The 24613-nt window shown below is 41.9% G+C and overlaps 1 protein-coding gene across 9 annotated transcripts in view; it reads right to left on the bottom strand.

Moving 5' to 3' along the window:
• Window positions 1-24613, bottom strand: part of LOC129868781 (stromal interaction molecule 1-like) — a 91506-nt gene that overhangs the window by 28804 nt on the left and 38089 nt on the right. For all 9 annotated transcript variants that reach the window (XM_055943012.1, XM_055943011.1, XM_055943013.1 and 6 more), the window contains 2 exons: window positions 12337-12452; window positions 8433-8610 (listed from right to left, as the gene is read on the bottom strand). In XM_055943012.1, coding sequence (XP_055798987.1) covers window positions 8433-8610; window positions 12337-12452 — 294 coding nt within the window. The remainder of the gene's footprint in view (window positions 1-8432; window positions 8611-12336; window positions 12453-24613) is intronic.

The raw sequence follows: 24613 nt of genomic DNA, 5'->3' as shown, positions 1-24613 counted from the left end.
TTACTGACCTTTGCCTGCCCCCTCTTGTATAATACATCTGAGATTCGAACTGTCTGCCTCCCGTGTCTGCATCTGGGTCTCACCCGGAGTCGTCATAAATACAACACTGAGTACCACTCTGCATATTTTCAAGCATAGCGGTGGCAGCATCATGTTATGAGTATGATTGTAATCGTTAAGGAAGTTTTTCCAGGATAAAAAAGAAACGGAATGGAGCTAAACACAGGCAAAATCCTACTGGAAAATCTGGTTCAGTCTGCTTTCCACCAGACACAGGGAGATGAATTCAACTTTCAGCAGGAGAATAACCTAAAGCACAAGGCCAAATCTACACTGGAGTTGCTTACCAAGAAGACCGTGAATGTTCCCGAGAAGACTTGAAAATGGTTGTCTAGCAATGATCAACAATCAATTTGACAGAGCTTCAATAATATTGTACAATCCAGGTGTGTAAAGCTCTTAGAGACTTACCCAGAAAGACTCAAAGCTGTAATTTCTGCCTTACATGATTTGACTCAGGGGTGTGAATACTTATGAAAATTGGATATTTCTGTATAAAATTTTCTCACGCTATTATGCTGATGACATAGCGGAGAATGGAGGATTGAACTCACACTATGTTTGAAATATCTATTTAGTATGCAATACATTTTGAATTCCAAATTACATCATATGTTAACAGTTTTGACTTGAGGTTAGTAGGGGTGGCAGGTATGTCGACCTAAAAGAGAAATGGTATGTTTTCTTTTGTTTTGTGAGTCGGTGTCATCTGTCGGTCATAGTCTAGACCAATACAAAGGACTTATATAAAAGTAAATGTTGTAAAATACACTTTGCATAAACCCTTAACTTAAAATAACTTTAAAAAACAAGTGTTATTTTGCATTGATTGAAAATTCAACATAAATGATCTAATTAACACAAGTCACAAAATAATAATACCTTAGGTTCACTTGTAAATGTCCCATACCTCGGGCATAAAAAAATGTGTCCGGGCCGGTAAACGATTAGAGTGAACCCCAAGTGACCTTAGTCGCAAGCAATTGTCCATTCATACATTCAGAATGCAATAACCACCTGTTCCACACAGGAATAGCAATGATAGGGATTCACTATCTTTTCACCAACAACTGAACACATAACCCAACGGAGTAAATCACAATAAAAACAAATGAAATACCGCTTGGGAAAAGTTGTGGTCGGTCAATCTAATCCGCCAACAGATCGAGAAAGGCCCCAGATGATACCGACGGAGATTTGTAGTTGTCCATCAATATAAATGAGTGGATCTGATCCTTGTTAATCATATAACACTGCTACAATGCACACTTAAATATAACAAAACCATCTAAAGGACCTATGGAACTGAGGGTTTAACCATCGCTGTGCAGCTAATGCTGGCAATTTAATGGGGAAATAAAGGGGAAGCGCAGCATCGGAAGGAGAAGTACTGAGACAGTCAGACATAATTTGGGGCCTTCGCACACCCCCTCCCCCCCTCTTGAAAAAAGCCAACCACTGCTGGGGAAGCCACATCTTGGTCTGGGTAACAGAGATAAGTCTCCCCCTCACTTTCCGCTCCAAAGATATTCAGGACTTGGCGGTGCTCATTCTCCTCAGCTGAGGTGTAACAGGTCTTCAAGCGTGAGACTTCTGGTTCCCGGAATCCGACAAAATACTTTCTTTCCTCTTCAAAGACATATCAGGACCTTGCTGTGCTCAATCTTCTACAATTCTTCAGCCGAGGGGTAAACAGGCCTTAAGGAACCTGGAACAGTATTGTACTTTAATTTCTGTATTCTACAGCCAAGGTGAACTCTTGCAACCATAGAGCCCCTCTGAAGCGGCGGGGTGGTTTGTTGGTCTTGAACACCTACACGAGGAGGAATTGTCAGTGAAGTATCTTCATTCCAGGTTCCTCCACCTTTCCAAAGCCCAGACAACTGCAAGACACTCTTGCTTGGTTTTGGAATCGTTCCGTTTCGCTCCATTCAACATGCGAACACCAGCACTTCTTCAGTGCCAATTACAGTCCGTTGGACTAGGACAACAACTCCAACATCACTTGCATCAGTGTAAACAACAAAAGGACAATCAAAGTTGGATGACCCAAACTGGGAGGTGTGATAAGGTGTCGTATCAGGGTTTCAAAGGAGGTCTGGCAGTCTGCCGTCCATCGGAACTTTGGTCCTTTCCACGTTGAGTGGTTCTGCCACCAGGGAGAAGTTTGACACAAACTGATGGTACCATCCTGTCATCCCAAGGAACAGTTGAAGGGCCTTGAGGGTGTTTGGCACAGGGAAGTCTTGTACAGCCTTGGTCTTTTCAGGATCTACATGGATGCCATCAGAGGAAAGAATATGACAAGGAACTTCAGGGAGGTTTGGCAGAAGTTGCTCTTTTTCATGTTCACAGTCAGACCAGCTTCTCTTAGCTTACACTGCTTGAAGATTTTGAAAATGTTGTTCTCTGGTCTGGGATTAGATAATTATATCGTCCAGATAGGTGAGCCCTGTTTAGTCTAACGCAATCTCCATGAGTCTTTGGAAGATGGCAGGTGCATTCTTTAATCCAAAAGGCATCACCTTAAGGGAAAACAGGCCCTCAGCACAGACAAAAGCAGTCTTGACCTTGCTGTCCTGGCACATCACAACCTGTCAATAGCCACTATTGAGGTCAAGGGTAGCGAACACAACAGCGCCAGACAATGACTCCAGGATCATTTGGATGGAGGGAAGAGGATAGGCATCAGTCTGGGAGATGTTGATGGTCTTCCTATAGTCCACACAAAATCCAAGACCACCGGCCTTTTTGTGGATGAGGACAACAGGAGCAGCCCTGGGAGAGGAGAAACGTTCAATTATATCTTGTGTCGCCATATCATTAATCAGTCCCTTTGGATGATGAGCTTTGCTGTTGACAAACAATAAAGCTTCTGCTTGTTAGGTATTTCCTGTGTAAGGAATATATTGTGCTTAAGGAGCTCGTTGCATCCCAGCTTTGAGGTACATACATCTGAGTTATTCTGTAACTGTTCCCACAGCCTTAACTCCTATTGCTGTTCAAGCTGAGCTCTTCTAAACAGCCTGTGAAAGGAGATCATCAGCAGGATTGCCAGGGGTTAGCTGTACCGGAGCAAAAGCAGAGAAGACTACCACACTTGGACCTCAATCATGTACAGTACCAGTCAGAAGTTTGGACACACCAACTCATTCAAGGGGATTTCTTTATCTTAAAATAGTTCTACATTGTAGAATAATACTGAAGACATCAAAACTATGAAATAACACATATGAAATCATGTAAACTCAGCAAAAAAAGAAACGTCCTCTCACTGTCAACTGCGTTCATTTTCAGCAAACTTAACATGTGTAAATATTTGTATGAACATAAGGTTCAACAACTGAGACAAGCTGAACAAGTTCCACAGACATGTGACTAACAGAAATGGAATGTGTCCCTGAACAAAAGGGGGGGGGGTCAAAATCAAAAGGTAACAGTCAGTATCTGGTGTGGCTACCAGCTGCATTAAGTACTGCAGTGCATCTCCTCCTCGTGGACTGCACCAGATTTGCCAGTTCTTGCTGTAGGATGTTACCCCACTCTGCCACCAAGGCACCTGCAAGTTCTCGGACATTTCTTGGGGGAATGTCCCTAGCCCTCACCCTCCGATCCAACAGGTCCCAGACGAGCTCAAAAGGATTGAGATCCAGGTTCTTCGCTGGCCATGGCAGAACACTGACATTCCTGTCTTGTAGGAAATCACGCACAGAACGAGCAGTATGGCATTGTCATGCTGGAGGGTCAAGTCAGGATGAGCCTGCAGGAAGGGTACCACATGAGGGAGGAGGATGTCTTCCCTGTAACGCACAGCGTTGAGATTGCCTGCAATGATGACAAGCTCAGTCCGATGGTGCTGTGACAACACAGCTCCAGACCATGATGGACCCTCCACCTCCAAATCGATCCCGCTCCAGAGTACAGGCCTCAGTGCAACGCTCATTCCACTCTTCCTGAGCTCTGTTCATTAGCGGGCTAGAGTGCTCAGTGAATCTGAGATCTATTGTGCTCTATTGTTGCTCTTCACTCAGACGTTGGAATTTTATGGTGGATGAGCGCTTGGAGATGTGAGTCCGACGAATATCAAGTATGTTACCTTGAAACTGGAGGACTACGACCTCTGGAGATGAACCAGAAGAGGGAGGAAGGTTGGGTGTCAGAGGAAGGGCTAGCCAGAACTTCCACACACAGGTCCATGTCAATAAGAGAGTAACTGGTTAGACCTCCTGTGGCCTGTGGTCCAGCCCGAGCCTTCAGATTCCCAGAACTCTGGCCCAAATCAACTCCATTATCTCCATTCACATTATCCGTATTCTCATTATTTGCATTGTCCCCACTGTTATTTGCATTTAAGCTCCCAATGTCAGAATGACGCCGTGCATTCCCATTGACAGGTATGATAACGAAGAGCACATTTTCTTGGGTTGAATCCAATGTTGTAATTCCACACACACAAACCAAATATTTGCATTGGTTATTTCTCAATGTTGTTCATGTCCCATCTGGGGTACCATTTTTTAAGTAATGACTTTGACATGACTTGAGGTTAGTAGGGGTCAGTGGTGACCCGAAATTCAGGGCAGGTGGGGCAAACCCCGTGTTTTGCGCAAAAAATAAAATACACACACTACCATTCAAAGGTTTGGGGTAACTTAGAAATGGCCTTGTTCTTGAAAGAAAGCTATTTTTTTGTCCATTAAAATAACGTCAAATTTATCAGAAATACAGTGTAGACATTGTTTATGTTGTAAATGACCATTGTAGCTGGAAACGTCAGATTTTTTTTAAATGGAATTTATCAGGGCACAAGGCAAGACCCAGATGCAGAACCACGAGGGGGCAGATGGTTGGAGTCTTACAATGTTTATTAATCCAAAGGAGTAGTCAAGAGAATGGTCGCGGACAGGCAAAAAGGTCAAAACCAGATCAGAGTCTAGGAGTTACAGAGTGGCAGACAGGCTCGTGGTCAAGGCAGGCAGGCGGGTACAAAGTCCAGAAACAGGCAAGGATCAAAACCAGGGGGACTAGAAAAAGGAAAATGCAAAAAGGTAGGAGAACGGGAAAAACGCTGGTTGACTTGGAAACATTCAAGACGAACTGGCATAGAGAGACAGGAAACTCAGGGATAAATACACTGGGGAAAACAAGAGACACCTGGAGGGGGTGGAGACAATCACAAGGACAGGTAAAACTGATCAGGGTGTGACAGAATATCTACATAGGCATACAGAGACCCATTACCAGCAACCATCACTCCTGTGTTCCAATGGCACGTTGTGTTAGCTAATCCAAGTTGATCATTTAAAAGGCTAATTGATCATTAGAAAACTAATTATTGCAATTATATTAGCACAGCTGAAAACAGTTGTTCTGATTAAAGAAGCAATAAAACTGGCATTCTTTAGACTAGTTGAGTATCTGGAGCTGTAACGGTCCTGACCTGTTTTATGTTGTTTTGGTATGTGTTTATGGTCAGGGCGTGTGTTTTGGGTGGGCAGTCTATGTTTTGTATTTCTAGGTTGGGTTTTGTGTTCGGCCTGGTGTGATTCTCAATTAGAGACAGGTGTGTATCGTTTGTCTCTAATTGAGAGTCATACTAAGGCAGCCAGGGTTTCACTGGGGTTTTGTGGGTGTTTGTTCCTGTGTCCTCACAGGACGGTTGAAGGTTAGTCACATTTGTTGTTTTGTAGTTTTGTAGTGTCTTGTTTGCTGTTGTCATTAAAAGATGGCTTATTTCCCTCAATCCGCATCTTGGTCCTATCCATGCTCCTCCTCGTCTAAGGGGGAGAACAACATTGACTGCCTTTACAGGAGCATCAGCATTTGTGGATTCGATTACAGGCTCAAAATCGCCAGAAACAAAAAACTTTCTTCTGAAACTCTATTCTTGTTTTGAGAAATGAAGGCCATTCCATGCGAGAAATTGAAGAAACTGAAGATCTTGTACAACGCTGTGTACGACTCCCTTCACAGAACAGTGCAAACTGGCTCTAACCAGAATAGAAAGAGTGGGAGGCCCCAGTGCACAACTGAGCAAGAGGACAAGTACATTAGAGTGTCTAGTTTGAGAAACAGATGCCTCAGAAGTCTTCATTAAATGGTACCCGCAAAACACCAGTCTCAACGTCAACAGTGAAGAGGCGACTCTGGGATGCTGGCCTTCTATGCAGAGTTGCAAAAAAACGCCATATCTCAGACTGGCCAATTTGAAAAGATTAAGATGGGCAAAAGAACAGTTTAATTTTTTGCTTATTGGGTTGAAATGAAATGATAACAGATTACTTTAGAAAAAATTGGCGTTGACTGATCAGATCAAATGATGACATGAAGAGCATTGTGTTGAACACTGTGCGATGTTTAACAGTCAGAATCACAGAATGGTGAACTTACTAAATGACTAGAGTTGACTGTGTGATATTAGGTTGCTTCTTGTGTAAATATTTTCTGTTTTTCAAACTAGACACTAATGGACTTGTCCTCTTGCTCAGTTGTGAGACTTCTCTTTCGATTATGGTTAGAGCCAGTTTGCGCTGTTCTGTGAAGGGAGTAGTACACAGCGTTGTACGAGATCTTCAGTTTCTTGGCAATTTCTTGGACGGTTCTGACTTAGAATATGTGGACAACTACAAAATACCTAGGGGTCTGGTTAGACTGTAAACTCTCCTCCAGACTCACATTAAGCATCACCAATCCAAAATGAAATCTAGAATCGGCTTCCTATTTCGCAACAAAGCATTCTTCACACATGCTGCTAAACATACCCTCGTAAAACGGACCATCCTACCGATCCTCGACTTCGGCGATGTCATTTACAAAATAGCCTCCAACACTCTACTCAGCAAATTGGATGCAGTATCACAGTGCCATCCGTTTTGTCACCAAAGCCCCGTATACTACCCACCACTGCGACCTGTATGCTCTCGTTGGCTGGCCATCGCTTCATATTCGTCGCCAAACCCACTGGCTCCAGGTCATCTATAAGTCTTTGCTAGATAAAGCCCCGCCTTATCTCAGCTCACTGGTCACCATACAGCATCCACCCGTAGCACACGCTCCAGCAGGTATATTTCACTGGTCACCCCCAAAGCCAAATCTTCCTTCGGCCGCCTTTCCTTCCAGTTCTCTGCTGCCAATGACTGGAACAAACAGCAAAAATCACTGAAGCTGGAGACTTATATCTCCCTCACTAGCTTTAAGCAACAGCTGTCAGAGCAGCTCACAGATCACTGCACCTGTAAATAGCCCATCCAACTACCTCATCCCCATACTGTTATTTATTTTGCTCCTTTTTACCCCAGTATCTCTACTTGCACATTCATCTTCTGCACATCTATCACTCCAGTGTTTAATTGCTATATTGTAATTATTTCGCACCTATGGCCTATTTATTGCCTTACCTCCCTTATCCTTCCTCATTTGCACATGCTGTATATAGACTTTTCTACTGTATTATTGATTGTATGTTTGTTTGTTCCATGTGTAACTGTGTTGTTTGTGTCGCGCTGCTTTGCTTTATCTTGGCCAGGTCGCAGTTGTAAATGAGAACTTGTTCTCAACTAGCCTACCTGGTTAAAGGTGAAAAAACCCCAAATACAAATAAACATTTCTTACCAGGATTATCTCACCTGCCATTATTTGAAGGACCATTTCATGCCCCAAAAATTATTTAATTAATGTAGCCAAGAAACAGGCAAGTAATGTGGACTCAACTTTTGTTACAGTGAAAAGGATTTGAATTGTGGGTTCCAATCTGGTGCGCCGAGCTGAATCAAGGGTTATCCAAACGTTGGGGAGTAAACTCAGGCTTAATGCCACAGTGTCCTCGTTTGGACAACATACAAGCTACAGTATCTATTTTGCACACACACCTTCCCACACATGAAACTTAAATAAGCAAACATTGGCAATACAATAATGTAACCCCCACACACTGTCTTGTACAACTATCCTTGTGGGGACACACAATTCAGTCCAATTTAAAATCCTATTTTCACTGTACCCTAACCTGAAAACCTTAACCCTACACCTAACCGTAGCTCCTAACCCTAATTCTAACACTAATTCTAATCTTAACCCTAAACTTAGAAGTCTCATTTGACCTTGTGGGGACTAACAAAAAATGTCCCCAGATGGTCAACTTTTTGTTTACTATTCTTGTAGGGACTTTTGGTCCCCACAAGTATAGTTAAACACATTCACCCACACACACTTTTTGCTGACCCTGTACAATACCCATACACTCAAGTCAAATACATGTGTTTATGTCTCTGTGTGAGAATGTGTGAGGATGTGTGTCTGTGTGTATGTGAGAATCTGCTTTGAGAGTCCCTCCAGGTGTGTGTGTGTGTGTGTGTGTGTGTAATGTGACTGACTTCTCTTGCAGGTCGTGCAGGCTCTGCTCTGCTCTCTGTAGGCCCTCCAGGTCCCTCATCATCTTGCCCAGGTGGTCTTTGGAGCTACGGTTCTGGATGTAAGCAAACCAGCAGCCACCCAGCGCCATCACTATGGAGACCACTAACATCAGGTCCTTCAGGTAGCTGTGTCTGCTCACTGGCAGAGGGAGAGAGAGAGAGAAGGGATGGGGGGTGAGTGGGAGAGGGACAGAAACAGACATGGTTTCGTTCATTTGAAGTTGATTTCACGTGTGTTGAGAACCCAAATTGTATTCTGATCTGAAGAGGACTAGCCAGAAGAGGCCTGGCCACCCCCCTGAGCCTGGTTCCTCTCTAGGCTTCTGCCTCCTAGGGAGTTTTTTGCTTCTGCCTATGCATTTCTTGCTCTTCTGGGTTTTAGGCCGGGTATCTGTAAAGCACTTTGAAAATTGCTGATGTAAAAAGCGCTTTATAAAATAAATGTGATTGATTGATCTGATGCCTTTGCTTGTGAAGGAAGTTTCCTTTCTTTTGACGTTGAGGGGAATGTTGATACAATGGCTGTCTGGAGAGTGATAAAGATGTGATCATGAGACAAGTTAGAGTTACACTGTAGGCTACACTGAGTAACTTCTGTGGAACAAAATGTGTGCATACACAGGTGTGTCTGACTGAACAAATGAGTTACCTGGAAATGTTGCCTATTGTTTGTTAAAGGTTGGCAGAGAAATGCATGAAAGCAGCTGACTAAAGGTCTTCACATCCATAAATATGAATACAATTGTTAAATGATGAGCCTAGATGGTTAGCTAGCAAACGTTAGCTTGACAGAGTGAAAAGAAGGAAGCACAGAACAAAGATATTCCAAAACATGCATACTGTTTGCGCTAATGTAATACTAAACCCTCAGAGGTAGTAATCACAGGTACGATTACTACTTCTGAGGGTTTAGAGCTTGAGGTAGTCACCTCATACAAGTACTTGGGCGTACGGCTAGACGGTACACTGTCCTTCTCTCAGCACATATCAAAGCTGCAGGCTAAAGTTAAATCTAGACTTGGTTTCCTCTATCGTAATCACTCGTCTTTCACCCCAGCTGCCAAACTAACCCTGATTCAGATGACCATCCTGCCTATGCTAGATTACGGAGACATAGTTTATAGATCGGCAGGTAAGGGTGCTCTCGAGCGGCTAGATGTTATTTACCTTTCGGCCATCAGATTTGTCACCAATGCTCCTGATAGGACACATCACTGCACTCTATACTCCTCTGTAAACTGGTCATCTCTGTATACCCGTCGCAAAACCCACTAGTTGATGCTTGTTTATAAAACCCTCTTAGGCCTCACTCCCCCCTATCTGATATATCTACTGCAGCCCTCATCTTCCACATAAAACAACCGTTCAGCCAGTCACATTCTGTTAAAGGTCCCCAAAGCACTTTGACAGAGTATTTTGTGTAGATTGTTGACAAAAAAGTACAATTAAATACTTTAATCCCACTTTGTAACACAAAAACATTTGGAAACACTCAAGGAGTGTGAATACTTTCTGAAGGCACTGCATATCTCTTTATCAGGGATGGGCAACCCCCCTTTTGAAGGCCCTCGTATCAACAACAAAAAAAGGAAATTAGAGTTGAAGTCGGAAGTTTTAATGACTCCAACCTAAGTGTTTCAACCACTCCACAAATTTCTTGTTAACAAACCATAGTTTTGGAAAGTCTGTTAGGACATCTACTTTGTGCATGACAACAATTTTTTCCAACAATTGTTTAAAGACAGATTATTTCACTAATAGTTCACTGTATCACAATTCTAGTGGGTCAAAAGTTCACATACACTAAGTTGACTGTGCCTTTAAACAGCTTGGAAAATTCCAGAAAATGATATCATGGCTTTAGAAGCTTCTGATAGGCTAATTGACATAATTTGAGTCAATTGGAGGTGTACCTGTGAGTGTGAATATCGACATAACCTGAAAGGCCGCTCAGCAAGGAAGAAGCCACTGCTCCAAAACCGCCATAGAAAAGCCAGACTACGGTTTGCAACTGCACATGGGGACAAAGATCGTACATTTGGAAAAATGTCCTCTGGTCAGATAAAAAAAATAAAAACAGTTTGGCCATAATGACCATCATTATGTTTGGAGGAAAAAAGGGGATGCTTGCAAGCCGAAGAACACCATCCCAACTGTGAAGCACGGGGGTGGCAGCATCATGTTGTGGGGGTGCTTTGCTGCAGGAAGGACTGGTGCACTTCACAAAATAGATGGCATCATGAGGTTGGAAAATTATGTGGATATATTGAAGCAACATCTCAAGACATCAGTCATGAAGTTAAAGCTTGGTCGCAAATCGGTTTCCAAATGGACATTGACACCAAGCATACTTCCAAAGTTGTGGCAAAATGGTTTAAGGACAACAAAGTCAAGGCATTGGTGTGGCCATCACAAAGCCCTGACCTCAATCCTAAAGAAAATTTGTAGGCAGAACTGAAAAAGCATGTGCGAGCAAGGAAGCCGACAAACCTGACTCAGTTACATCAGCTCTGTCAGGAGGAATGGGCCAAAATTCACCCAACTTATTGTGGGAAGCTTGTGGAAGGCTACCCGACACGTTTGACCCAAGTTAAACAATTTAAAAGGCAAATCTACCAAATACTAATTGAGTATGTAAACTTCTGACCCCCTGGGAATGTGATGAAATAAAAGCTTAAATAAATCTCTATTATTCTGACATTTCACATTCTTAAAATAAAGTGGTGATCCTAACTGACCTAAAATGGGGAATTTTTACTTCCAGGAATTGTCAAAAACAGAGTTTAAATGTATTTTGCTAAGGTATATGTAAACTTCTGACTTAATCTGTATATAAGAACACCTACTCTTTCCATGACATGGACTGAACAGCTGAATCCAGGTGACAGCTATTATCACTTATCACTTGTTAAATTCACTTAAAATCAGTTCAGATGAAGGGGAGGAGACAGGTTAAAGAAGGGTTTAAAGCCTTAAGACATGCATGTGTGCCATTCAGAGGGTGGGTTTGCAACTCAATATTAGGAAGGTGTTTGTTAAACTTTGTGTAAATAATCTCTGCCCCAATTGTAAAATGTGTAGAATTGCAGCAAATTTGCTTTTAAACTGCTTCATTTTTTCTACGCCCCATGACAAATTGTGTAGAATTGCAGGAAATGAACTCTAAAACTTAAAAATGTCTCTCTGCTGACAAGAGGGGGTAGAGTTGCAAATAAAAATATTAAGATGGGCAAAAGAACAGACACTGGACAGAGGAACTCGGCCTAGAAGGCCAGCATCCCGGAGTCGCCTCTTCACTGTTGACGTTGAGACTGGTGTTTTGCGCGTACTATTTAATGAAGCTGCCAGTTGAGGCCTTGTGAGGCATCTGTTTCTCAAACTAGACACCAATGTACTTGTCCTCTTGCTCAGTTGTGCATCGGGGCCTCCCACTTCTCTCTATTCTGGTTAGAGCCAGTTTGCACTGTTCTGTGAAGGGAGTAGTACACAGCATTGTACGAGATCTTCAGTTTCTTATAATGATCATGCTGTTTAAGCAACTTCTTGATATGCCACACCTGTCAGTTGGATGGGTTATCTTGGCAAATGAGAAATGCTCACTAACAGGGATGTAAACAAATGCGTGCAGCAAATGAGAGAAATAAGCTTTTTGTGCACATGGAAAATGTATGGGATCTTATATTTCAGCTCATGAAACCAACACTTTACATTTTATTCAGTATATGTATATATATTTCAATGTCTATTTCAGGGATTTCAGGCTATTCCAAACACAGTAAATAGACAGCATACAGCAGAGAGCATACAATGTCAGACAGGAATTCACATATCAACCCCACATGCACACACACACTTAGACACTCACTGAGTGGTGGTCCGAACAGCACGGTGTCCATTGCTTTCAGCTGTAGTTTCTGGGCGTGACTCCGGTCAATAATCTTCAGAATGGACAGAGTGAGAGTGGTGTTCTTTACTGCCAACCTGAGGGAGGAGAGGAGAGAGGGAGTGAGAAGAGAAGAGAGAAGTGTGTGTGTCTGGTATAATGCATGTGCGTGGGTGGGTTCTTGAATTGTGGTGGCATTTAGGATTTTTTTATTCAAATGTAATTGGCTACAGCTTCCCATTCTAAATCAACTAATATAATGACTTTAAATATTTGGTTTTACCTTTATAACTTTGTGCCACCAGTAGGGGCTAACACCAATGAGAAGTTGTAGGTTATTTCAGATTTTTTTAAATGCCTTGTAACTATGCGCACTGAGTCGGGAAGAAAGTTCAGGGAGTGAGTGATTTAATAAAACAAGAACCTCGAACAACGCCCAGACATGAAACAGAAACAATGACGCCTTGGGAAGGATCCAAAGGGAGTGACATATATATAGGGCAGGCAATCAAGGAATTGATGGAGTCCAGGTGTCTGATGCGCAGGTGCGTGTCATTTCTCCAAAAAAGTACGATCCTTGTCCCCAAACCGTCTGGCTTTTTTTATGGCGGTTTTGGAGCAGTGGCTTCTTCCTTGCTGAGTGGCCTTTCAGGTTATGTCGATATAGGACTTGTTTTACTGTGGATATAGATACTTTTGTACCCGTTTCATCCAGCATCTTCTCAACGTCCTTTGCTGTTCTTCTGGGATTGATTTGCACTTTCGCACCAAGGTACGTTCATCTCTAGGAGACAGAATGCGTCTCCTTCCTGAGCGGTATGATGGCTGCGTGGTCCCATGGTGCTTATACTTGCGTACTATTGTTTGTACAGATGAATGTGGTACCTTCAGGCGTTTGGAAATTGCTCCCAAGGATGAACCAGACTTGTGGAGGTCCACAATTTTTTTTCTGAGGTCTTGGCTGATTTCTTTTGATTTTCCCATGATGTCAAGCAAAGAGGCACTGAGTTTGAAGGTAGGCCTTGAAATACATCCACAGGTACACCTCCAATTGACTCAATTAGCCTATCAGAAGCTTCTAAAGCCATGACATAATTTTCTAAGCTGTTTACAGGCAGAGTCAACTTAGTGTATGTACACTTCTGACCCACTGGAATTGTGATACAGTGTATAATAAGTGAAATAATCTGTCTGTAAACAATTGTTGGAACAATTACTTGTGTCATGCACGCAGTAGATGTCCTAACCGACTTGCCAAAACTATATATATATATTTTTTTTAATCGTTTATTTTTTGAATATTCGAAAAATACAATATACTTGCAGTGAAGCCGCTCAACAACTACATCATACCAGTCATCCAACAGATTCCCATTCAGAGCGACACACAGAAGCATCCAGGGTCAATGCCCTGCTCAAGAGCATGTTTACCGATCTACCACCAGGCCAAAAAATGTGAACCCGAACCCTCCAAGATCCCCCCCACAGTTCCACAATAGCTGTCCCTCAACCATTTGAGACCTCTCCCACAGTCCCCCTCCCACAGTCCCCCCCCGGAAGAAAAAATAATACAATAAATACAATTAATTCTATTCCCCGCCCCCAAGGACCCCCCAATGTACCAACAACCAAGAGAGTGAACTAAAGAAAAAAAAGGAAAAGACAGAAGAAAACAGCAAACAACATTGCAAAAAAAATATTTTTTATAATAATACATTTAAAACAAAAGACATCAAGGACAACTAAAATCATAACAGCAATGCCAACTGTTTATATTTGTGTGCATATCTGGCACTATTACATGTATGTGTGTGTTCTTGTATGTGTTTATTTGAATGAGAGTGTGTGTATACGCATGTGTACAAACATCTGCACGGCATCAGCCCCAGGCAAACCGGCATTAGTTGTAAAAACACTGCCACTTAGTGTCATTCAAATGTACTTTTTATTATGTTTATTTTGACTTTTTATTTATTTAATTTTCATTTTATCTTTGACCATCATTCTATCTCCCACACAGCAACTCCACTCCCACTTGTCTCCAATTCCACATTCCAAACTTCATCTTCCCTCAGCCCATCCCATCTAGCTCTGCTGGCCACCCACTTCAGGTTTCTACGCAACAAATATCTTTCAACTATGCTGTGATGTTTAACGTAAAATGTAACTCTATCTAATCGAGTAGAATCCACAGATTGCAAGTTCAAGATACATAATTACTAATACTCTTAGTAAAAGTATTAGTAATTGACTGACCCGGTCTCTCCAGATCTCCTAACAGTACTATTTCTATGGTCAATTTTAGATCAATGATATGCATTTTCAGCCATTCCTGAACCTGAGACCAGAAACAGGCTACCTGAGGGCATTACCAAAATAAATGGTCTACTGATTCTGTATCCTCACAACAAAATCTACAGAGCTTCAATGGTTTTATGCCCCAAATATTCAACATTTTGCTGGTGGCAGGAATTCTATATAATAATTTTAGCTGAAAAGCATATCTTGAATCTTGCATTATTTTATATATATCAACTCATACATCTTGTATCATGGAATCGGTACATCAAAAATCTCTTCCCAACTATTTTGCAATCTATATTGCACAGTTGTCAACATACTGGTCCTCAAATTAAACTGGTATATTTTCTTAATTATGTTATTTTTATTCCTCCGCCAGTGTTGATCCTGTCACACCCTGACCATAGTTTGCTTTGTATGTTTTATGTTTTGGTTGGTCAGGGTGTGATCTGTGTGGGCATTCTATGTTGTATGTCTGGTTTGTCTATTTCTGTGTTTGGCCTGATATGGTTCTCAATCAGAGGCAGGTGTTTTGCGTTGTCTCTGATTGGGAACCATATTTAGGTAGCCTGTTTTGTATTGTGGGTTATTGTCTATGTCTGTTGCCTGTGTCTGCACTTGTCATTTATAGCTTCACGGTCGTCATTTATTGTTTTGTTTAGTTTGTAAAGTGTTTCGTGATGATAAATAGAGAAGAATGCCTTCACTTCACGCTGCGCCTTGGTCCTCCTCTCTTCCACCATACGACAATCGTGACAGATCCTTTATATTGGTCAGACAGACCAGTTCCCTACCTCCTCATGCTGCCACCTGCCTCCTCCATTTGTGGGGTAATGCTGTAATCAATTGGTTGTACTCTTGGTACAATTGGTTGTAGACCTTTCCGTACAATTCTGATAACTCCATGAAGGACATAACTCTACCATTCCAATTTACAATATCATTTAAGAACAAAATACACTTTTCAAAAATCTTTCCCATAAATACAGGTATTTTATCAACCAGCACATTTGAGTCCAGCCATTATATTTGTTGTAATATTTTTTCTATCTTTTCAGGGGGATGAAATTGAAATTGTAGCCAGCTCTGCAATGCTTGTTAGAAAAAGAAAGATACTTTGAAAAAAGTATCATTTCCAATTAATCGAAAATGAGACATGGCAATCTGAACAAAAGCAAAAAGGCAATTTTTAAACAATGGATGAGCTTTTCTTAGTAATCTACTTGAGAACCATTTAGGGTTCAAATAAAACTTTTGAATGAGTGAAGCGTTAGAGAGAGGTTTAGTGCTTTTATATTTAATAATCTCAACCCACCCAATTCATATTCATTTTATAGATATGCATGTTTTTGTCTGGTTTAGTGTCCCAGATAAAGCGGAATATTTTTACTCATATGATTTGAAAAACGAATCATCAGGAATAGGCAGAGCCATAAGTGAGTAAACTGAGATATTACTAAGGAGTTAATCAGGGTAATTTTTTCCATAAATAGACAGTTATTTACCTCTCCATGGTTGCAGGATCTTGTCTATTTTTAAATGTTTTCTATTGAAATTCATTGTGGAAAGCTTATTTATATATTTTGTGATATGAATACCAAGTATGTCTACTTCACCATCAGCCCATTTTATAGGTAAACTGCAGGGTAATGTAAAAGTAATATTTTTTTAAGGATCCAATATGTAATATTGTACACTTATCATAATTAGGTTTTAGTCCAGAGAGTACAGAAAAGTTATCTAAGATCTTCAATAAAACATAACAGGGATCTAGCTTACGGACTTAATATAAAACTTGAGTCGTCGGCATACATGGACACCTTGTTTTTAAGCCTTGGATTTCTAATCCTCTAATGTTGTGTTTGGATCACACCACATTTTAATAGCTAGCATTTCCATGGCCATAACGAATAGATATGGTGACAGCGGACACCCTTGTTTAACTCCTCATGACAATTCAAAACTCTCTGAGAAGTAGCCATTATTCACTATTTTACACCTGGGGTTGCTATAAATTATTTTTAGCAATTTTAGAAGAGATTTACTGAAATTGAAAAAATCCAGGCATTTAGAAATAAAATCCAGTCTTACTTTATCAAATGTCTGTTCAAAATCTGCTATAAATACCATTCCTGGCTTTTTATATGTTTCATGATGTTCTATTATTTCTAGTAGTTGTCGTATATTATCTCCAATGTATCGTCTATGTAAAAAACCTAATTGATCAGGATGAACAATACCTGATAAAACACTTTTAATTCTGAGTGCTATGCATTTTGCTAGTATTTTTGCATCACAACATTGAAGTGTAAGGGGCCTCCAGTGTTTTATATAGACTGGGTCTTTATATTTGCCATCTGGGTCTTGTTTTAATAATCGAGAAATCAGACCTTCCTGCTGAGTACCTGACAGACTATAATTTCTATAGGAGTAGTTAAAACAATCTAGCAATGGAGCTTTAAGTATATCAAAAAATGAGACGGAAAAGAACATCTGCCTAAAATGAATATTGAATTGAATGACCCCTGAAGGTACATTGAAAGGTATCCCAAACAATAAGGGGATTTGCTCTACCTACATTATACTGGAAAAAATCAGTTGTCATATTTTTTGTCTTAGTTAAAAATAAGTTGTCCTCCAGGAAACTTTGATTCAATTTCCAATATCCCTGTCCACGTGGAAAATCTATAAGAGTTATGTGAATGCCAATTAGATGATGATCCGATCGCATTCTGTCTCCTATTTAAACTGTTTTAACCTTTGATGCAAGAGAGAAAGAGACCAGAAAGTAGTCAAGACGATTGGCTTGATTAAGTCTCCTCCATGTATATCCTCTAAAGAGTCACAAACCCGGATCCGGGAATCCCCCCATCAAAAGAGCTGACTAGCATAGCCTAGCCTAAAGCCACAGGGATATCATATAATAAAATGTTCATGAAATCACAAGTCCAAGACACCAAATGAAAGATACACATCTTGTGAATCCAGCCATCATTTCTGATTTTTTTAATGTTTTACAGGGAAGACACAATATGTATTTCTATTAGCTAACCACCATAGCAAAAGACACAACTTTTTTTCCCACCATTCTTTTCCTGCATAGGTAGCTATCACAAATTTGACCAAATAAAGATATAAATAGTCACTAACCAAGAAACAACTTCATCAGATGACAGTCTGATAACATATTTATTGTATAGCATATGTGTTGTTCGAAAAATGTGCATATTTCAGGTATAAATCATAGTTTTACATTGCAGCCACCATCACAACTCTCACCAAAGCAACTAGAATAACTACAGAGAGCAACGTGAATTACCTAAATACTCATCATAAAACATTTATGAAAAATACACAGCGTACAGCAAATGAAAGACAAACATCTTGTGAATCCAGACAATATTTCAGATTCTTTAAGTGTTTTACAGCGAAAACACAATTTAGCATTATATTAGCTTACTACAATAGCCAACCACACAGCAGCATTGATTCATGCACGTTAGCGATAGCGAATAAACCAGCAAAAGATATTACATTTTTCACTAACCTTCTCAAAACTTCATCAGATGACAGTCCTATAACATCATATTACACAATACATATATTGTTTGTTCGAAAATGTGCATATTTAGCGGCACAAATCGTGGTTATACAATGAGAATAGTAGCCAAGCTGCCAACAAAATGTCGGGAGAAATCTTGGGAGAGGCACCTAATCTAATCAATAACTAATCATAAACTTGACAAAAAAATACAGGTTGGACAGCAAATGAAAGATACATTAGTTCTTAATGCAACCGCTGTGTTAGATTTTTAAAATGAACGTTACTACGACATACAGCGTGCGTTAAAGCGAGACCTCACCGAAATTAATGGCGGAATAGTAGGTTTACATTTTTCAACAGAACAACGAATTAACATCATAAATAGTTCTTACTTTTTGATGAGCTTCCATCAGAATCTTGTGCAAGTTGTCCTTTGTCCAGAATCATCGTTGCTCGGTTGTAGATTGTCGTCTTCAACTTAGCTAATATTTGCTGCTAATTCCTATGTGGCCCAGACGTGTTCAACTCTTCATAACGCAGCACAAAGAAAGCACAAAGAAAATTCCGAAAATCGCAATATACTGATATAAACTGATATAACTCGGTTTAAAATAACTACATTATGATGTTTTTATCACCTATATCGAATAAAATCAGAGCCGGATATATCTAAGGCCTATAACGAGAGCTTTTCAGAATGCCATCCTGAGGTCTGTCTTGCGCCATGACGAACGTTGAAAAGAGTGCACCCCCGGTTCCAAAAGCCTTTATATGGCCTCAGATCTGCCTAGCAACACCATTCCAATTCTCACTGCTTACTGACATCTAGGGGAAATCGTATGCAGTGCATGTCGACTCATAGATTACATGCAAATTAATAAACTGACCCTGGAACAGAGTGCCCGATTCCAGATTTCTCACTTCCTGACAGGAAGTTAGCTGCAACTTGAGTTCTGTTTTACTCACAGATATAATTCAAACGGTTTTAGAAACTAGAGAATGTTTTCTATCCAATAGTAATAATAATATGCATATTGTACGAGCAAGAATTGAGTACGAGGCAGTTTAATTTGGGAACGAAATTTTACAAAGTCGAAATGGCGCCCCACTATTGACAAGAAGATATCTCACTAGGTCAGGGTTTTTTTAGTCTCCAAATATCCAATATTTATAATGTGTCCATAATATTTGTGATTTCCTTAAGGGCACGGTGTTGATAGTTTGTAGAGTGATTACCTTTACAGTCCATTGAGGTACTTAACACTGTGTTATAGTCTCCTACCATAATGATTAGATCATTTGTTGCCTGTAAGTTAAAAAATTTGTATAAATGTTTTCGAAGAATTATGGATCATCCTGATTTGGACCATATAGATTAATGAGCCAAATCTCTTTTTCATATTCAAAAGGATCCACCTTCCTTGCTAACCATTCCTAACTATTTGCACATTCAGATCGACATTTTTGTTAACTTCTTGCGACTACAGGGGGTGCTGTTTACTCATTAGCATATTTGCATTACAGATTAAACGGCTTCCTACTCTCCTACTTTATCGTACAATATACATATTATTACTATTATTGGATAGAAAACAGTCTCTAGTTTCTATAGCCGTTGGAATTTTGTCTCTGAGTGGAACAGAACTCATTCTACAGCAATTTCCCTGACATGGAGTCAGATTTCACACATTTTGGCCCCTGATCTGGAGTCAGTTTAAAGGCCACTGTGAATGCTATAAGGATACGGACACTGCTTACGTCTTCCCCTGGATGCCTTTACGTGATGACGCTACGTGATGACGCTTTGAATGGTATTGATTGCCCAATCACAGCCACTATAAAACAAAAATACGTGTAGGTAGGAACTCCTTTCCAGCTGCGCCGGACGCACGGTGGACACCGACCCGTTCTTTTTCCAAGCATTAGTGGAGCCAGTAATATTTCTCAGGTCATGTTTTTACTCGTTATAGGAGTTAAAAACATCATAAGGTAGTTAATTTAAACCGTTTTATAGCAATTTATATCCGTTTAGTGCGCATTTTGGGAAATTTATTTCTGAGACTTTTTGAAGAGCCGGGCAGGTTTCCAGTTCATGCCGAACGCAGTTGGCATTTCCACATGGCAAGAGGACAGCTTTCGACCAAAAGACGATTAGACCCAAGAAAGGATTCTTTGCCCAAGATTCTGATGGAAGAACAGCTCAAAGTAGGAACAATTTATTGGAAAAATGGTGGACAAAGAAAAAGGGTGTCTTTTGCTAACATGGTTAGCTAATAGATTTACATATTTTGTCTTCCCTGTACAACATTTTAAAATTCTGAAATGGTGAATTTATTCACAAGATCTGTATCTTTCATTAGGTGTCTTGGACTTGTGATTTAATGATATTTAGATGCTACTATTTAAATGTGACGCTATGCTAGCGATGCTAATCAGTGTGGGGGGGTGGGGGGGGATCCCGGATCCGGGTTTCAGAGGCAGTAAAAGTTAATGAATATCATCACACCCTTTGAGTTCCTTTGTCCATGACAGAAAATTATTTCACCACCCCATTCCTTTTTCCACGCAACATAATCTAAGGATGTAGAGTGAGTTTCCTGTAAACAGTATATGTTATATTCCTTTTCTTTTAGCCATGTAAAGACTGATCTTTTTTTATAATCTGCTAAACCGTTACAATTATAACTGGCTATACTTATTTCACCCCTTACCATAACTAGATACTATTCTCAGTCTAAATTGACCATAATTAGTGCTTGTAAAGTTACTGCCATCATAGGTATTATGAAGGTCAAAGCTAGAGTTTCAAATCTCTGATATTTAGAACTCAAGAAATAGGTTCTAGCAATATGTGTTTTATTCCCTTGCCTGTTTGCCTGTGAGCCAATGCCACAGATGTTAGAAATCTAAGGCAAGATATTATGTGTGTAGCAAATCTGAGTAGGTGTCACACCCTGACCCTAGAGATCCTTTTTATTCTCTATTTTGGTTAGGTCAGGGTGTGACTAGGGTGGGTACCCTAGGTTTTGCATTTCTATGTTGGCCTGGTATGGTTCCCAATCAGAGGCAGCTGTCTATTGTTGTCTCTGATTGGGGATCATGTTTAGGCAGCCTTTTCCCACCTATTGTTTGTGGGATCTTGTTTTTGTGTAGTGCCTGTGAGCACTCCATTACTTCACGTTTAGTTTGTTTCTGTATTTGTTTTGGTGAGTTTAATTTATTAAAACATGTGGAACTCTACGCACGCTGCGCCTTGGTCCGACCATTCTTACAACGACGGGCGTGACAGAAGATCCCACCACCCACGGACCAAGCAGTGTGCCCAGGAGGAGCAGGGATCCTGGGCCTGGGAGGAAAGCCAGGAGTGGAGGACATCCTGGATGAGGGACGAAATCATGGCAGGAGACAGAAGCCTGCAATGGAAGCAGGCGGAGGCAGCGAAGGAGCAATAACGACGACACCGGGGTTTGCGGCCACGATGGAAGCCTGAGGGGCAGCCTCAAAAAAAAAATTGTGGGTGGGGGGGGGGGGGGGGGGGCCCACGTGTTGGTCGGTGGAGCCGAGGTGTGAACCAGAGCCAGTCCACACGTGGTGGTCGGCGGAGCAGAGGGTTGAACCAGAGCCAGTCTGGGAGAGGAAGGTGAACTTGGAGGGGAGTGAAGAGAGTGAATCAGAGACAGTTAAGGAGTTGATGGGGAGATTGAAGGACAGAGTTATAAGAGAGCTGTTGTGTTGGTGCATGAGGCACAACATTCGCCCTAAGGAGCGTGTCCTCAGTTTAATACAACCTGAGTCAGCTCTCCGTACTCGTCCTGAGGAGCGTACTAGCCGTCAGGTGAAGACTGTGCTGGCCCCACGCACCAGGTCTCCAGTACGCCTCCCCAGCCCTACACGTCCTGTGCCAGCTCTCCGCACTCGCTTTGAGGAGTGTGTTATCGTTCCGGTACAATGGGTGCCAGTTCTACGCACCGTGTCTCCAGTGCGTCTCCCCAGCCCGTTACGTCCTGTGCCGGCTCCACGCTCCAGGCCTCCTGTGTGTCTTCCCAGCCCGGTATGTCCTGTGCCGGCTCCACGCTCCAGGTCTCCTGCGACGGTTCCCAGGCCGGAGCCTCCTGCGAGGGTTCCCAGGCCCGGAGCCTCCTGCGAGGGTTCCCAGGCCCGGAGCCTCCTGCGAGGGTTCCCAGGCCCGGAGCCTCCTGCGAGGGTTCCCAGGCCCGGAGCCTCCTGCGAGGGTTCCCAGGCCCGGAGCCTCCTGCGAGGGTTCCCAGGCCCGGAGCCTCCTGCGAGGGTTCCCAGGCACGACGATCTACGGTCCGGAGTCCCCGGCGACGTTCTACGGTCCGGAGTCCCCGGCGACGATCTGCGGTCCGGAGTCCCCGGCGACGATCTGCGGTCCGGAGTCCCCGGCGACGATCTGCGGTCCGGAGTCCCCGGCGACGATCTACGGTCCGGAGTCCCCGGCGACGATCTACGGTCCGGGTGTCCCCGGCGACGATCTACGGTCCGGAGTCCCCGGCGATGATCCACGCTCCGGAGCCTCCAGCGATGATCCACGGTCAGGTTCCTCGGGCGACGATCCACGCACGGTCTGGTTCCACGGAAACGGAGGGATCCGCGAGCGGAGTGGGGTCTACATCCCGAAACGGAGCCGCCACTGAGGCTAGATGCCCACCCGGACCCTCCCCCATAGAGACAGGTTTTTATTCTCTATTTTGGTTAGGTCAGGGTGTGACTAGGGTGGGTACTCTAGTTTTTGCATTTCTATGTTGGCCTGGTATGGTTCCCAATCAGAGACAGCTGTCTATCGTTGTCTCTGATTGGGGATCATATTTAGGCACCCTTTTCCCACCTGTTGTTTATGGGATCTTGTTTTGTGTAGTGCGCACTCAATTACTTCACGTTTACTTTGTTTCTGTATTTGTTTTGGTGAGTTTCATTTATTAAAACATGTGGAACTCTACGCACACCGCGCCGTGGTCCATTTATTCCAGCGATCGTGACAGTAGGTTGATGTGTATGATATTGGATGTGACATAGTGAGAGTGTGTACGATGTCTGTATGAGAGTAAGACTATAAAGTGTGATGTCCAAATAAATAATAACTCTGCCAATTTGCATGGTTGAGTGTCTATGTAGTGCATATAGCCTTTGTAGTGCATATAGCCTTAATATTCATGATGATACTTGTAAGCCATATCGTATCACCACGATAGTTGCATCATAATTACCTTTAAAATAATTGAAAAACACATCCTAGCATTTCCATAGCAATTGACGTTTCACATGATCATGAAAGAGACCTTGCATTACTCTAGAGACGGCTTCACTACAGTCACACGGTCCTACATCCGGTTTGGAGCGAGCGGTCGCATTTGCATTCGCTCTGCAGGTAGTATAACTTTTCATTACATTTCATTACATTTCATTATAGTACAACGGTTTAATTTGTCTAACCTTAGCAATTTCTTCTTAGCTAGCTACTTAGCCGTCTGTGTATAAAAGATAATTGCGTAATTATCGTATTTCGTCGTCTATCGTAGTCCACACTGCTATCTGCCCAGCAGCTAGCAAACGTCCACCGTCTACCGAATAGTAGTATAACTTTTCATTACATTTCATTATAGTACAACGGTCTGATTTTCATTTTCATTACAGTACAACGGTTTGATTTGTTTGATCTTAGCTAGCTACATAGCCGTCTTTGCATCAAACATAATTGTGTAGTTATTGAGGTTCGCCAGCCAGCTATTTTCGCCCTAACGTAACGCAACGTAGCCAACACTGCTAGCTAGCCAGCTTGCCACCGAATAGCAGCATTGTAGAAACGAGTGCATTACAACGGAACGACTTGATCAGTGTAGTGTTGGCTGACTACACAGTTGTCTTTGCTATCTTTGATTTGTATTTGTTCGATCTTAGCTAGCTACTTAGCTGGCTACATAGCCGTCTTTGTATCGGTGATAATTGTGTAGTTATCGAGGTTCGCTGAGGTTCGCTAGCCAGGTATTCTCGTCCTAACGTAACGTAACGTAACGTAGTCAACCCTGCTAGCTAGCCAGCTAGCCACCGATTAGCAGCACTGTAGAAACGATTACATTACAACGGAACGACTTGACTTGTGTAGTGTTAGCTAGCTACATAGTTTTCTTTGCTATCTTTGTATCTAAGATAATTGTGTAGCTTTGAGTAATTATCAGCTATTTTTCGCCTGCCGCGCTGCCGTCCTCCTACCTAGCCAACACTGCTAGCTAGCCAACTTCTACCGAATAGCAGCACTGTAGAAACTTACATTACAACGGAACGACTTGATTAGCGTAGTGTTAGCTAGTTGTCTTTGCTGTCCTTGTATCCATGATAATTGTGTAGTTTAGAGAAATTTAGTGAAATTGTCGAGGTTACCTAGCCAGCTTCACT

Source organism: Salvelinus fontinalis, chromosome 13 (genome assembly GCF_029448725.1).
Source record: "Salvelinus fontinalis isolate EN_2023a chromosome 13, ASM2944872v1, whole genome shotgun sequence".
Taxonomy (NCBI): Eukaryota; Metazoa; Chordata; class Actinopteri; order Salmoniformes; family Salmonidae; genus Salvelinus; species Salvelinus fontinalis.
This window is presented reverse-complemented; position numbering and strand designations above follow the sequence as displayed.